Source organism: Nicotiana attenuata, chromosome 5 (genome assembly GCF_001879085.1).
Source record: "Nicotiana attenuata strain UT chromosome 5, NIATTr2, whole genome shotgun sequence".
Taxonomy (NCBI): Eukaryota; Viridiplantae; Streptophyta; class Magnoliopsida; order Solanales; family Solanaceae; genus Nicotiana; species Nicotiana attenuata.
This window is the reverse complement of record NC_031993.1, coordinates 30,852,787-30,868,224: the sequence shown is the minus strand read 5'-3', so window position 1 is coordinate 30,868,224 and position 15,438 is coordinate 30,852,787. Positions and strand designations below refer to the sequence as shown.

At 35.7% G+C, this 15,438-nt stretch overlaps 1 protein-coding gene across 1 annotated transcript; it reads right to left on the bottom strand.

Moving 5' to 3' along the window:
• Window positions 1,655-10,787, bottom strand: LOC109225591 (ATP-dependent DNA helicase Q-like 3). Its single transcript, XM_019390310.1, has 20 exons — window positions 10,726-10,787; window positions 9,932-10,096; window positions 9,531-9,638; window positions 9,395-9,402; window positions 9,224-9,307; window positions 7,815-7,955; window positions 7,698-7,732; window positions 6,701-6,784; window positions 6,371-6,459; window positions 5,639-5,791; window positions 5,467-5,563; window positions 5,273-5,276; window positions 5,017-5,166; window positions 4,825-4,917; window positions 4,641-4,706; window positions 4,405-4,538; window positions 3,696-3,790; window positions 3,446-3,573; window positions 2,381-2,487; window positions 1,655-2,271 (listed from the first exon to the last, which is right to left on the bottom strand). The coding sequence occupies exons 2-20, from the start codon at window positions 10,080-10,082 to the stop codon at window positions 1,818-1,820; spliced, it is 2,181 nt and encodes a 726-aa protein (XP_019245855.1). The 5' UTR covers window positions 10,083-10,096; window positions 10,726-10,787; the 3' UTR covers window positions 1,655-1,817.

Here is a 15,438-nt window from a genome sequence, read left to right as displayed (position 1 = left end):
GGGGGGGGGAGGGGTATAGCCAATTAAGAAAGGGTAGGCATAGAAGGCACAATACCCAGGTCAATGGACCTCCACGATGTCACCACCAGCCGGAATTATCTCGACGTGGGAAGGGATGCGATATGTAGATCGAAGCTCAGCTATATGAGACGGTCCAGACTCGGAAATCACTTGAGCGGGAGCAGGAGCAGGAGCAGGTTCCTTGAGAAAATCGTTTCTAGACAAGGGGTTTCTGGGGACTATCTCCTCAACGGTAGGAAAGCTCTCATCCTCTTCAGCCATGAGATCCTCACCACCGGAAGGAGGGGCCACCGATAACGGAGTGGCATCAGAAATTTCATCGTGAATGCGAAGGGTTTTGTGACATTTCGACGATAAAAGGTATACTACTAAACCTGAAGAAGAAGAAGGTAACAGCTAGGTAAGGATGGGAGATATGGAATCGTGAAAGAAAAGTCAAGAGCAGACACTGGCAAAGAAGATCAAAGGAGAATAGTGTTCATGCAGGAGAAGGGAGGGTGAAAACTTCTGAAAAACGAAACCCCCACCTATTTATAGGGCTAGGTGGCGCGAGAATCGAAGCAAAGGATTGTCAATGGCACCAAAACCGAAGCGACAGGCACGCAGACGCTGTCTCGGGAAGATGCGTAATGATGACGCGCGTGGCTATGACGTCACCCTATGGTAGCCACACCAATCACGACTCCACTAGTCGCGCTGTTCTCTCAATCTTGGTCGACCCTGCTTATTCAACAACCAAATTCCACTGAAATGAAGGCAAATCAGGTCTGCTTATTGAGGGCGTGCAGGACCACGACCTCAACAAGCGGAGGGACTAACTGTATAGGTCTAAATTTGGCAACTCGGCAGTAACGGATAAGCAAGACAAAGGACGGGGTCGACCATGGTATAACAACTGAAGGTTGCTCTCAAGAAGGTTGATGCCAAAGACGGGCAGCTGAGATGAGGAAGTAACGGTAGCATAGGTTCAAATATGGACACAAGGAATATTCCTTTGGATATTTCTTGCTTTCTACTTTTTAGGGTTTTTGGAAATTGTCCCTTATAAATAGGAAGAGATAGAGAACAAAAGAGGGATCTTCACTTTATGAAAAAGAACACTTTGTAAAAGGTTGACTTGAAAGAATATACTAAAGTTGTCTAATTCATTGATTACATCACTCGAGCATACATATTTGGTTCTATATTCACAAGATCCAAAGATTCCTCAACCTCCTCTTATTTCCCTTCTTCCACCCTGTTGTCAGGGAGAAGAACCTTTCCGAATCTTACAATAATTGGTAGTAACTTCCTTTTGTTATGCTAGTCGTATTTATTTATATTCATTGTACATTTATGTTGTTACATTTATGAGCATTTAATCAGCTCAAACATATTAGCTAACGTCGTCCATCTTGTCTACTTCATCTAAACATTTGCTCTAGATTTTATTATTCTTAACTAAGATTCACCCCTCTTCTCATCATTAATTGATTTAATCAAAAGACTTAATACTTTTTGGTCAAACAAATGGTAAGAATTGGAATTTTATTACAATTAGCATGACGATTTTATCCCGCGTCTGAATAATTTACTGGACAATGGAAAATGCTCTTTTTAGGTTTATCCATTAAAAGCAAAGTATTTCGTCAGGTAAATGAACAGTGGACTTAAATTTATTCTAAGACTACTAATCATCAAATGAAAGCCACATCCAAACAGAATGTAAGTTACAGAAAAATGCAAAGAAAATTGTGCTTAATATACAGGAATTTGCTCTGCCAAATATCTGCTCAGATTTCTGAAAAATCAAAAGCCTATTGAGATCTCATCCTCTTCTCTAAGTTCTTTTTACCTGTATCTGGTGAGTCCCTCTTTGAGACTGATGCGCTGTTTCCCTTTGCCTTTCCGCTGTTGATAAACTGAGAGAAAGACAGGATGGGTGGTAACTCTGCACTCGCGGATCCATGTAGGGGTGAGGCTGATGACCTTATTGGATCTTCTGATCCAGCATTGTCATGGACTTTTTCGTCGTTAGCCTTTGGTGATACAGGCACCAAAGGATTTGATAACGCCGGAGAGCAGTTAGGTGTGAAAGTTACATTCTCAGGAGTAGAGCTGCCGAGCTTATTGACTAATTCCGTAGGACCTGCTGTAGAAAGCCACCGAGCTGTACTTGCCATTTGTGATAAATAGAAAGATTTTCCACTTTTCCCATACTTCTTATAACATTCATTTTCAAGGGAAACTGCAGATTTATCAACGTCAATCCTGCAAATAGGCAGCCAGTAAGAAAGGTGATGAGAGAGCAGAGTTTTTATCTGAGAAGAAACCCCTTTTAGCTACAAATTCTGAAGGATAATACAGAGAACTCACATACCTTGAATCACTGACCAGCTGCTGGTTTTGCTTTATTGCATTTAACAATCTCTGCTTGCCTGCTTCCCTGAGTGTTTCAGCTATGGCATTCTTGTCATGTTTATTGACCTATTATTAGTAAAACAAAATGTTATCATATGCAGACAAATGTTAGTTATGCCAAATTTGGTTGGGGTTAAAAGAGGTAGCATAGAAGAGAGAGTGCTGGCGGGATATATGCCATTTTCCTCATTAGGTTTCTACAGAAAGACCCCTTGGTTCTGGCAAACGGATCACCCCCCCCCCCCCCCACCACACACAAAAAGAATGCTTTCATTTATGGTTCTCAACAATGACATATTTGGACCAGGAGAAATGAAAACCAACAAGGCCAGTTGAAAAAAGTATCAACATTATGGAAACGTTTAATTAATACTACCTTAATAACGGAAATCAAAGGAACATAAAAGGGTAAAAATATCAAGTTAAACAAAATTAGCCGGTGTTTACAATCATGAAATTAAAGGAAAGGAAAATGTGTATGCTACAGAGACTAGGATCTATACTAAGTCTGGAGCTTTTGGTTATAAATACTTTAAATTTTGCGAAAATGCTCCAGCAAGTGCTAATTGACATGAGAGAAATGCTTCAATGCATTTGTTTTCAATATAGCAGTACTTCCTACCAAAACTAAGTTCAGAAACAAAGAAGCCACCATCGCTCGAATGACCCATAAGCACTTTTAGTATAATTTCTGCCAGTTATAACCTTGAACACAAGCAGTAGATAAGTTAGTGAATGGACCTAACCAGTTTCAGAGTTAGCACAAACGGATTTCACAAGTTGAACTTTGTTACTTACTTCCCTTTCCATCACTGAAAATCCAAGTATATAGCTTTAAAACAGAAAAGAAATCAAGCAAAAACTGCAGCGTTTTCCAAGTTCTTTGTAACAGGATGATTTGACTTTGTGCATTGTGAAATCGTAATGCAGCCCAGTGAATGAGAAGTACTTCAACATGTAAACTAAGAACACCCTGTCAATTCAACCAAAATGTATTTATTACCAAAAAGACTTTAAAAAGCACCTGCTTATCACGGCTTTTGTTCTGATAATAATTCTCTTCTGCACGCTGCAGCATATCAATTTTATCTTGCAACTTGAGTTTTGCAGATATTTTTGATGAAGCGACATTCTTTGCAGCATCCAGAGCATCTAAATATAAGTAATTCCGACTTAGCCAAGATTGAAAATCAATGAAGGGAAACAAGACAAGAAAGCTTCCAAGTGGATTCAGTGAATGGGACCCTAAAACCTCAGTAATCAATTGTACATACCATCGGATTCAGATATATCTTCTTCTGACCCACTAGCTTCATCATCACGATTCCAGAATTCTGACATTTGTCCTTCGGCATTGAAACTTGAACCGCTGAAAAGGATATAGTAAGAAGAAAAACTCCCACTATGCCTAACTGCTCAACAGTTTCATAAGAAGTTTATAATTTTTTATAGCGCAAGCGACAAATAGGCAGATTTTATATTTAAGGCAAATTTGAGGTGAATTCAAACCCCATGTTCACTAGAACATGAAACAAATTAGTCAGGTGCACAGTTGTTCTACGCCCCTGTACATAGTGTGGCACATTTGATTTTCCTTCATCTGTATTAGACGATATTGTTCTGTATGTACCTTATGGTGCTCTTGGGTGACATCATAGACGGGGCTTCAAAGGTGATGTTCTAGTTTCCACTATGTATAGCAGTATCTGAGGCTAGTATATATCCTAGAACTATTCAGCAACAGCAATAGACTAAAATCTAGTGACTCGCCCACTGGATGTTCTTTAGCAAGCAGAGTTTAATCTTCTACCATGTAACATGAGATCGTATTCATTATATGTTGATTTACCTTGCAAAAGTATAGATTTCAATTTGGTACATATGAAGCAATGAGCACTTAGTGAAGATGATAGGAAATGCAGCAGATCCCAATTAAAGTGGTAATCCATGTTTCAGCAGTGAGATGAATGTAAAACAAGATACCTGGTCATATATATTCTTGAAGATCCAGTTCGCTGACGAAAAGCAGTTGCAGTTTTAAGTTGCTCCAAGTAACTTGTAACTAGATTAGGATGCTTGCACACATCGCACGATTTTTCACATAAAGAAGCAGGTACCTACTTTTAAAGACAATACAAACATGATGTACATAAGCCAGTAAAAACATCATCTTGCAGTTACCATTTGAAAAGGACGGTTAATAATCACGATGAATATACCATCTCTCCAAAGCTCTCAAGTATCATTTTCCTACGACAGCCAGACCCTTCACAATACTCAACCATCTGAACGCATTTCATAGACAAGATTATATAAAGTCAATGCAAGAAGAATCATGTTAGTTATAATGTATGAAAAGCTCATCAAAAAAATTAAATTTGAGTTTACAATAGAAAAAGGGACCTGGTTGAAGTCGTCAAGGGACTTCTTAGAGGATTTATCTTGCAAGCTTGAGGAGTCATCCTTATTCCTTTTAGTATTACGTAAGATAAACTCCTGCAATATGGTTACAACATGTGACTTATTCAAATACTAGTAGCAAGATTGAGAAAGAAAGATTAAAAGGAAAAATCAACTGAGTTTAGGTGATTCAACCATTTTCCTACGGTCGTCCATTCCATAATACAGTACACTTCTGGAAGGCAACTGATCACGTCCAGCTCTACCTGACTCTTGATAGAAGCCTTCCATTGACTTGGGAATATTGAAGTGACAGACAACTCTGACATCCTTTCTATCTATACCCTATAATAATGAAAACATATAAGCTCTGTATCATAGTTGTCAAGATTGCTATCAACAGTTATCCTGGAAAATGGAATCAAGATATTTTGAGCTATTACATGCATACCATCCTGCAATGGAATCAAGATCTCAGCAGTTGTTTGTGCCTCAGGTGCTCCATTGTTTTCCAGCAGCATTAAAACAGATAAAGGCATGACACCCCGTATCAGAATGAACGGAAAGTATAGAGAATCATGTGACTCAAAGCCATTGCTTAGAGGCTACTTAAAGAATTATCTGTTTCTGCAAGAGAACTCTTACCCAAAAGCTACAGTTGCTACCACCACTTGTGTTTTTGAAGAAATCCAGTCATCTAAGACAGAGCTCCGCATTTTACTGTTCAACCCAGCATGATATGCTAGTAGTAAGGCAATGTACATCAGTAAAACGCATTAAAGACAATTGCATAGAATTTAACTGAGCCATTCCTTACCCGCACAAGAAATGCTGCTGCTGGTTAGATGGGTCGCAAGATCATCACACATAGTACGTTCCAGGCAGTAAATAATGGCGCAAACATTTCCACAAGATTTTAGTAATTTACACACATCATCAAATGGATCATCCAAAAGGTCTTTATAGCGAACTGCAAAATAGAGATATATGATCAGGTATGTAATCGCAAAAGTGATGACAGATATGGTAGATAACCTGATAGTTAAAAGTCGGTCCCAATAGGAAAGTTTGAGGTATAGTATGGTGATGACTCATGACTGATACAGTAAATAACCTGATACTTAAAAGAGTGATGAGTGACACGGTACATAACCCGATAGTTAAAGGTAATAGGATACATGATTTCCCAGAATTTAGAGCATATAAATGACCATAGATATTTTATCTGATACACACAGCTGCATACAACATATAAAGGATAAATGCAGCAAATTAGGCTTACACAAAATTTGGTCCCATGATTTTAAACCAAAAGCTACAGAATCATATATGCCCATTTTGAATCCCCCTTCCCCTCATTTTTTTAAAAGCCAGAAGAAATTTGAAGAAGTAAAAGCAAAAAAATGGACTGTACTATAAACTGTTGAAAGCTGAATCCTCATAGATTTAAGAGTTGGCAGTCAAAGAAATTGATTGGTGACTGGCTGTTCATCAATTATATATCAAAACATTTGCACTTTGTCAAGGAATAGAGATCCTTGGAGCTGACCTTCATAATAGATATTTGGCCGGTTGAACGACGATTTCAGGACTAGAGGGCTTTGCAAATTTAATGATTCTATGACATCTTTCTGAACTCTGCAGAGAAAGTAAAAGGTCCGAGAAAATGAACAAAGCATGGTTCTTCAATGATCATTTCAAAATAAGCAGCAAGGAACTGTTAATTAGAAAATCGTTAAAATTATATTTGGCAGGGGGAAAGAAAAAGAAAGAGGGAAGTAAGATAACATATAATTCCTGTTACAATGAGATTGATCTCCATTGACATATAAATCGTAATTACTTCCTTCTCTAGCAAAATGCACATAAGCAAACTTACTTAGGGACAGCAGTTGCTGTCAAAGCCAATACTGGTATATTTGATAGGTGACTTCTCAGGGAAGAAAGCTTCCGATAGCTAGGCCTAAATGGGAGGAGAAAAAGTCAAGGGACCAAATGAATTATGCGAGAATTAAATGCATAAACTTAATAAAAGAAAATGAAGACAAGAAGTTAAAAGTTGAAGAATTAAAGAGAAATGACAGCTCCAATATAGGAAACTTCCCGTTTGGCCATAAATTTTGGCTACCTTTTTTCAAAAAAAAATTGAAAATATTGTTTGTTCATGGAATATGATCAGTTTTTTTGAAAAAAAAATTCAAGTTCCCCAAGACTGATTTAGGGCAGTTTTGGTGAATTTTTTTCTTCCACTCACAAAACTTCAACTTCTTTTCCAAATAAAATGCATGTCCAAACACAACTTCAACTTCCAAAAATTATTTTTCAACACAACTTCAAAAACACTTTTTTCAAGTTTCAACCAAATCTAGTCCAAACGCAAGCAAGTATAGCTTAAAGGTAGAAAGGATAATAGTGAGTAGTAACATTAAGCTAAAGATCCCACTTGAAATGAGTATATGCACATTATAACGGTAAGGCCAATGTGCCTTTGGATTGGAAAGTGTCATTTTGGAACTAGAATGCAAGCATCAAAGAAAGCACCAAATGGCATGACCTTTGTTGTGTTTTTTTCCAATGCACTTGAACATGCAAAATTTGAGGATGAGAAAGAAGGTGAGATATCTCAGGCATTTAACACAAAGAGTACAGTGGCACTGGATATTCCAGAAAAATGCTCTTAAAATCTATTTTTTATATTGGAACATACTATCATGGGAAAATTATTCTAATTTACAAGCTCAGAGAACCATTAATAAAGCCCATAACATGTCCATAAAATAAACCTTATATTAACCAAAAAGGATAAAAGAGTGTATTAAATTAACCGCAACTACCAACGACCACGATAGAAGGAGACATGTGGATTGGGAATTCACCTAAAGTCATGGCCCCAGGTAGAGATGCAATGTGCCTGGATTTTTTTAAAGGAATGAAATTAACAGATAAATAGTAAGAGAAACTTCTGATAGAAGTAATTGGAGATAGAGTTAAACCTCATCAATGGCAATGAGATTCAGCAATCCTCTGGCATGAATCTTTGTCAGCTTTGACATAAATCCGGATGTTGCAATTAGTTCTGGTGTCACATACAGTAACCTTACAGCTGGCTTCCCAGATTCCAGGTCCTCGTATATCTAAGATTCCAGAATAAAATGCAGTTATATACATGTGTTGGACCCTTACGTTTCGGTCCACGGTCTGAAATGTGTTTAAAAGCATTGGGCACACTTCAAATCGTTGATGACTGATACCTCTAGGGCACCTTTATAGTGAACCTTATGAAACGCACATGGAACTTTTGAATCAACAACAATAAAATAGAGCAATCATCCTTAAAGGTATGAGGTGGATGATAAGGAAATTAAATGACCTGTCCAAAGACTCAAAAACAGCAAGCTCATATTATGGTTACAGAAGTGGTTATAACAGAGTAGCTTACTCCAAAGATGGATGTGAGAACAGATGTTCACTACTACCACAAGAAAGCCGCCCTGTATCTTCTAAAGTGGCCCTTCACTTCTATAAGTAAGGTTAGATATGTTTGATAGAGGGAAAAACAAAAGGAAAGTGGAAACTCTCAGAAGATATATCTTTTAACTCCTTTATTTTATCCCCTTAAGAAAACTTCAACTCATGACTGATACTAAAGGATTTCCCAGAAATTGTATTCGCAAAATCACCCCTTCGAGTGCTTTTTCAAGCATAAAGGGATATGAACATGCAAATAACTGAACTTCTAAAGAAAAAGAGAGCTCACGGCTAAGGTCATAATCAACCAGGACTCATACTCCACCTGTCCCATTTTAGGGATTGTTGTGTAACTGCAGACGAATTTAATAAGGTAAGTGGCTTGTATATTGCTGAAGTATAAAAATAAAAATAGCGGTTGACAGGTCAGTGTAAGGGGATAAACATTGCATCGTTACTGAAAACAGTATCACTTAAGCACATAACCTAAATTACTAATCCTTGTACATCTTGGTCTTCCTGACATCAAATTCCAATCATCTTAGCACATCCCAAAAGCACGTGTTCATTATAAGTTGATGGAAAATGATCAAATACTAGGCAAATGGGATAGGAAAGAAAGTGATCCCTGTCAATCATGCTGATCAAAGGACTCAAGAAATCAGCAGCACTATAAAGCCTCAACCGTAAGGTACACCTCTCTTTTCTCCATTATAATGTAATGTATCAGAAGGGTTCATACAGACTACAAATAACTTTGATTTGACTATTATGAAACTGGCATGAGATTGTAGATAAAAACATAGTTTTTCTCGAAAGAGTATTTTCAAAATCAACTATCAGTCATTAATCTCACTCCCACAATAACTTCACCACGCTTCAGAAGCTTAGACTTGAAATATCTCTACGAATGTAATAACTTATCCCTATTTACCTTATTTTTCACTTGAACTGTCTGGGTTGATGAAAGAAATTCAGCAGGAATCCCTTTTTCTTTCAATGCTGACACTTGATTTTCCTAAGCAAGAAATGGGAAAATTAGAAGACAAAACTATGAAAGTAAATAAACATAAAACCAGAAGCAAGATTCTTATATCATACTTACCATGAGAGCTGAGAACAAATGGCAAACCGATGAAAGGAGTCAGTAATGGGTACTAGAATTTGCAAGTGAACGAGAAAAATAGTATAGCTTGTGCTTTCATCATAAGGTAAAGCCAAACAAAGATAATAGAAAGCACCTATCAAAGGGCTAACAACAAGCACAATTCCTGGTTTTGCCAAAGCGGGGATCTGATAGCACATGGACTTCCCTCCACCAGTTGGCATGAGGCAAAAGCAATCCCTTCCTATGTAATTTTCACATATTATTAGCACAGTAGAGAGATATCACATCACACTACATCCCAAATGATAAAACCATACTTAACCAGCAGAAAACAAAAAGATTAGTAAGAGAAAACTAAGAAACAGAAGGAATACAACCAAAATAAAAAGAGTACAATGAGTACAAAACAAATGCCACACACAAGAAAATGCTTAAGGTAGAAAATCTATAACTATAATGTTATACCAAAAAATCATGGTTTTCTAACTCAATGCAAAAAGATGCTCAACTTTGCGAATGTGAAAAGAACCTTACCTGATAAAACAGCTTCAATAGCATCCAATTGTTTCCCCCTGAAATTGGAATGTCCAAAGTGCCATCTCAAAAGCTTGACTAAAGCTTCCTTCCCAATCACCTGTTTCTGAGGTCCACAATTACTTTGTAGTGGTAATGGTGATTTCTTCATTTCCACCACCAAACCTGCAACAACACCCAGTGCTTTATTACAACTTGTCTTGTATCTTAATACTCTTGCCCATAAAATTCACTGTGGAGCTAGCCCGAACACCCCCTTATTTATTTATTTATTTTTAAATAAAGCCTAAAATTCCCAAAATTGTAACTTTTAAATTATTCACCTCATATTGGGCAATAACAGACAGCACCAATACACACACACACACACACACACACACTACAAGCACGCAAAACCAGGGGCGGAGCTAGAGTGCTGGGAGCGGGTTCGGTCGTACCCAGTAGCTTTGATTCGAACCATGTATTTGTCTTCAAAGATATATTAAATATGTATAAATTATTAATTTAGAACCTAGTAACTTAAAATGATCAGAATCTTGAACCCATAAGCTTGAAATACGGACTCCGCCTCTGCGCAAAACGCACAATTTTTAAATGAAAGAGAAACACTCAGGCAATGCCTAGTAGAAGAGCTAGAAAATAGCACTACATCGAAAGGAGACATTAAAATTCTATATCGATTCTAAAGAACTAATAAATGGACAAAGAAAAAACAAAATTATTGAAGTGTAAATAATAATCAGAAGATCGTAATGGATAATTCAAACATCAATTTGCATGAGATGAAACCGAACGTTGATCAGATAAACTCCAGCAAAAGAAGCCGAACGGAGGGTTTTTGCCGGGAAAGGGGAGAGTATATATAAATGAGAATGGAAGAAATTCGGGAATTTGAAACAAGGGTTGTGATTTGTAATTCGGATATTAATCAGGGGTACTTTAGACAATTGCAATTTCAGTATAACTGGCTTTGTCCTCCGAAGGCAATTTGGTCCCTTGCGAACGGTTATTTTATATTACAACCCCTAAAGTTAGGGAAAACTAAAAAGTGATACAGTTGGACCTCCTATAACAATAATAGTCATTCACTATAAAAGCCAAGTTTTCTCGAAATCTTTTATATTATGTTAAAATATATATCTTCTATAACAGCACTTCACTACGTCATTCAAAAAATATCGAAACAAACGTGGCTGTTATAGAGAGGTTTAACTGTAGTAGAGTATTTTAAATTCAGTGTTAAGTTTTACAATAACAAATTGTAATTTGAAATAAGGACCTTGAAATAATTATCAACGGTTTAGCATGCGACTAAGCATTTGAAATTTTGTAAATATACAGTCAAACCTCTCTATAACAGCCTCGTTTGTTCCGAATATTTTTGGATGTTATAGCGAAGTGTTGTTATATAGAACATATATTATAACATAACATGAAATTTGGTTCCGGAAAAACTTGGATTCTATAGTGAAATGTTGTTATATAAGAATGTTGTTATAGAGAGGTGTGACTGTAGTGCTAAATAATTAAAAAGGTCCAAATATATCTTGATGTGGCTTCCACCATTAGCGCAATAAATATATTTGGACCTTTTTAATTGTTCATAGATACATTTGAGACATAAGATAGGGTAGAGGCTTTTATGAGCCTATAGTTTAAGGACTACATATATATAAGTCAAATTCATAGGTTAAGAGCACTTTTTGTCTTTTTTTTTTTAATCACATAGCTCTCTATACGTGTTGTTATGTTGGTTTGGAGCTTTACAAAAAGATGTTAAAAAAAAAAAAGAAAAAAAAAAGTTGTGATAATTTAATGCATAATTTCTTGCCAAATGGTAACGTAGACAACTAAAAAGGCACAATACAACTTCGAAAAAAATGTAATCACCATTGAAATGTATAGTGGTTATATTTGTATCACGGTCTAAGTTATTTAAGTCACATACTACAAAATATGAAGGCAAAAAATGCTCAAACATGATGTTTATATCAAGCAACATGTCTTGCAGATAGTTTTTTTATCACTTAAACATATTAAATTATAGTATATTTTTCACCTTAATATATAATTTTTATAATTAAATTATTTATATTATAAATAGCATCTGAGGCAAATAAGTGTTTACCATAAAAACATTACCTTAGATAAGTTAATGTAAAAATGTAGAGTTCGCAATATTGCATATTATTCTATTTTACATACCTTATTAGGTAAATTAATTTGATTCCAACATCAAAATGAGAGTTGTTGACTTTGATGAGGAAATTTCAGATCCATTCTCATTGTATTATTTGGGATAATAATAATGTATATTATTATTATTATTACTTATATTCAACATCATTATTTGGCAAGTGGTAAGATGGCTCAAACGTGGCCACTCGCGATGGAGGAACGCCACAAAATTTGGAATCACCTCATGTGCAACCAGTATTTCAAATATTATATTATTGTTTTTGTACAATTTAAAATGACTATAGTATTAAGACACTAATTTTTAAAGATCATTTTTTAGAACAAAAAGAAAGTCCTATTAGAAAAAGAAAAAAAAAAGTTCTGGTGAAGTATAATTCATTCATATGTACTTTCAGATCCATCTCATTTGTTTACAGTTTTATTTTATTTTTATCTATTGTTAGTTCGGTTAAGGGTCGGATTTGCCCTTCTACTATCATAAATAGACCTTATTTATCCCCCGTTTGAGTTTCTTATCAAAAAAATCCCACCGTTATACGTTAGTTGCACATTTGTCCCTCACCCGTTAAAAATACCCTCCCAGATTTTTAAGGAGCACGTGGCATCCTTTGATTGGACCAGACGACCCGTCCCATTCCTTTAATTAAAACCCGCCCGACCCAATAACTTATCTTAGACCCATCGTTATTTTCAATCCATTTTCCTAAAACCCGCCCCATTTTCCATTTTCATTTCCTAATCGTTCTTTTCATCTCCTTTAGAAAGAAACCTAGGGTTCATCACGCCCCATTAAAATCCATTCGTTCCACATGCTTCCTCCTACAACTGGGGTTAAAGGTAAGTGCTTTCTTCAAGTAAATGTTTGTTTAAGCTGTTATATGTATTTTTTTGCTTAAATTTGCCGCGAATTAATCACTTGTAGGGATTTCGTTCTTTAATCATGTTATGATTTTGAGTATGAGCTTAAATATTTACAGTTGACCGTTGGCTGTGTTTTTTATGAGTGGATTTTGTTTGCATGGGTTTTCTAGGTGGGTTTTCCGTTTGTGTTTATTCGAGATAGATTTTCTTTTGGATTTTTGTGTAGTTTGTGGTCTGCTGAAGCCTTTTTGTTTGTTTAATGAAAAAATGGTGACAGAACTGAGATTGTGGGGTCTTAAGTTTGGGGTTTAAGGTATTTTTTGTCGGTGTATGGTTGTTTACCCCAACTGTATATTTTAAAGCTAGTGGGTCTTCACTTTCTATTCTATGTCGTCCTGTTATTGCATATTTTTTTGTATTTCTGGTCCCCATGTTTGTCTTTCCTTGTGGTCCATTAATTTATTGTTTGATAACATTTTTTATATTGTTTAACAGTCATTTTTTAGAGCTTTCAGTTTATAGATTTTCTTTATTGTTTAACAGTGCAATAGTCTTAATTTGTTAACAATTTAATAGATCTTCAGTTTCAGTCTAACCTTCAGTTTAAGCTTAAGTTTTTTTGTCTTAATTCTTGTCTTAATTTCTGTTTATCATTCAGTTTAAAAGTCTTTCCTTGTGGTCCATTAATTGTTTAACAGTGTAATAGTCTTCATTTGTTAACAATGTAATAGTCTTCATTTGTTAACAGTTTAATAGTCTTGAGTTTCAGTTTATCCTTCAATTTTTTGTCTTAATTTCAGTTTAACCTTCTGTTTAAAAGTGTTAATTTTTTTGTTTAACAGTCATCTTTATTGTTTAACTTGTATTTCAGTTATGTTGTCACATCCATTGCACATTATTGTTCAATCATAACAGTCATTTGTTTTATTAACTTTTCAGGATATTAAATATGACTTTGGTGGACATAATCTTCCATCATGGGGGGATTGGATCAGAAAACCCCATGTGTTATATTCAAAGAAGCTTGCTCACTCTTGGGAAGGTTATGACTCTGACCTTATTTCCATTGATCTAGTAAATGAGTACACTGGGGAATTGATGTATATAGGTGTTCAACAACTAATTATAAATGGACCTTCTGGTAACTATTATGAAGTAGTTGATGATTCTGGGATAAGACAGTTATTGTCTTTAATATCTTATGAGTTTAAGTGTCTTAGCTTCTATGCAGTAGATGAATGTGAATTATCTGTGAATGTTTCTAATATTGTCCATTATTTTGATTCACATCCATCACTAACTGAAGTTTGTACAGATTGTAGTGAGGTTGAGTGTGAGAGTGAGAGTGACAATGACAGTGAGGGTGATGAGGTAGGGTATGATTCTGAAGAATTACAAACAATAGCATGTCAAAAAAATAGAGAAATTGATGTTGGACTGCAAAATCACAAGGAATTGTATAAGGGTATGAGCTTCAAGGACATACCTGAAGCAAGAAAATGTATTAACTTATATTCCCTGGCAAGCAAAAAGGATTTAAAACAAGAAAAAAGTGATAAAGAAAGATTAAGGTACAAATGTGTTCCTGGTTGCCCTTTTGTTGTTCTCATTTATGGGGATGGAAACCTTCCAGATGTTAGGATAAAGACACTGAACTCAAAGCATGCTTGTGATGAAGCATTTGATAATAGTAGGGTTGATTATCATACAATTGCACTTTATTTCAAGAAAAAGCTGCAAGATAATCCTATGTATAAGATTAAAGAGATGAGAGCAGATATCAAAAATGTGTTTAATACAAATGTCAGTTATGGAAAGTGTAAGAGGGCTAAAAGAGAGATTTTAGAGAAACTAGAAGGCAGTTTTACAGATGGCTACAATAAACTTGAGGCATATGCCAATGAACTTAGAGAAAGTAATCCAGGGAGTGATGTGATCATTAACTTGTCAAAGGATGCGCTTGCTCAAGGTGTTAGAAGATTCTTGAGAATGTATATTTGCTTCCATGCTCTTAAGATGGGTTTTAAGGAAGGTTTGAGACCTTTCATTGGCTTGGTCGGGACCTTTCTTAAAGGGAAAGCCAAAGGTCAATTGTTAATTGTTGTTGGTTTGGACTGTAATAACCAAACCTATCCTCTAGCTTGGGAAATTGTAGACAAGGAAACTAAGAGAACATGGAATTGGTTCTTGGAATTGCTTCAAAGGTCATTGGATCTCAAAGAGGGTGAAGGAATTAACTTCATGTCAGACATGCAGAAGGTAGTCTTTCCATTCTAGTTATCTATTTCCTTACTGTTAAGTCTATCTTATTTGTGTCATTTAACTATTCTTATTTGTATTTATTTTATGTAGGGATTGATTTAGGCAGTCCATACTGTGCTTCCAGAGTGAAATCATAGATATTGTGTTAAACACATTGAAGCAAACTGGTGCAAAAAATAGAAAAC

Excerpts from the sequence above, each read along its gene's own strand:
- LOC109225591 (XM_019390310.1), bottom strand. The coding sequence starts at position 10,082 with ATGAAGAAATCACCATTACCACTACAAAGTAATTGTGGACCTCAGAAA. Across the intron at positions 5,564-5,638 it reads CAGCAGCATTTCTTGTGCGG|CATATCATGCTGGGTTGAAC; the intron begins GTAAGGAATGGC and ends CCTTACTACTAG. Across the intron at positions 3,574-3,695 it reads AGATATATCTGAATCCGATG|ATGCTCTGGATGCTGCAAAG; the intron begins GTATGTACAATT and ends ACTTATATTTAG.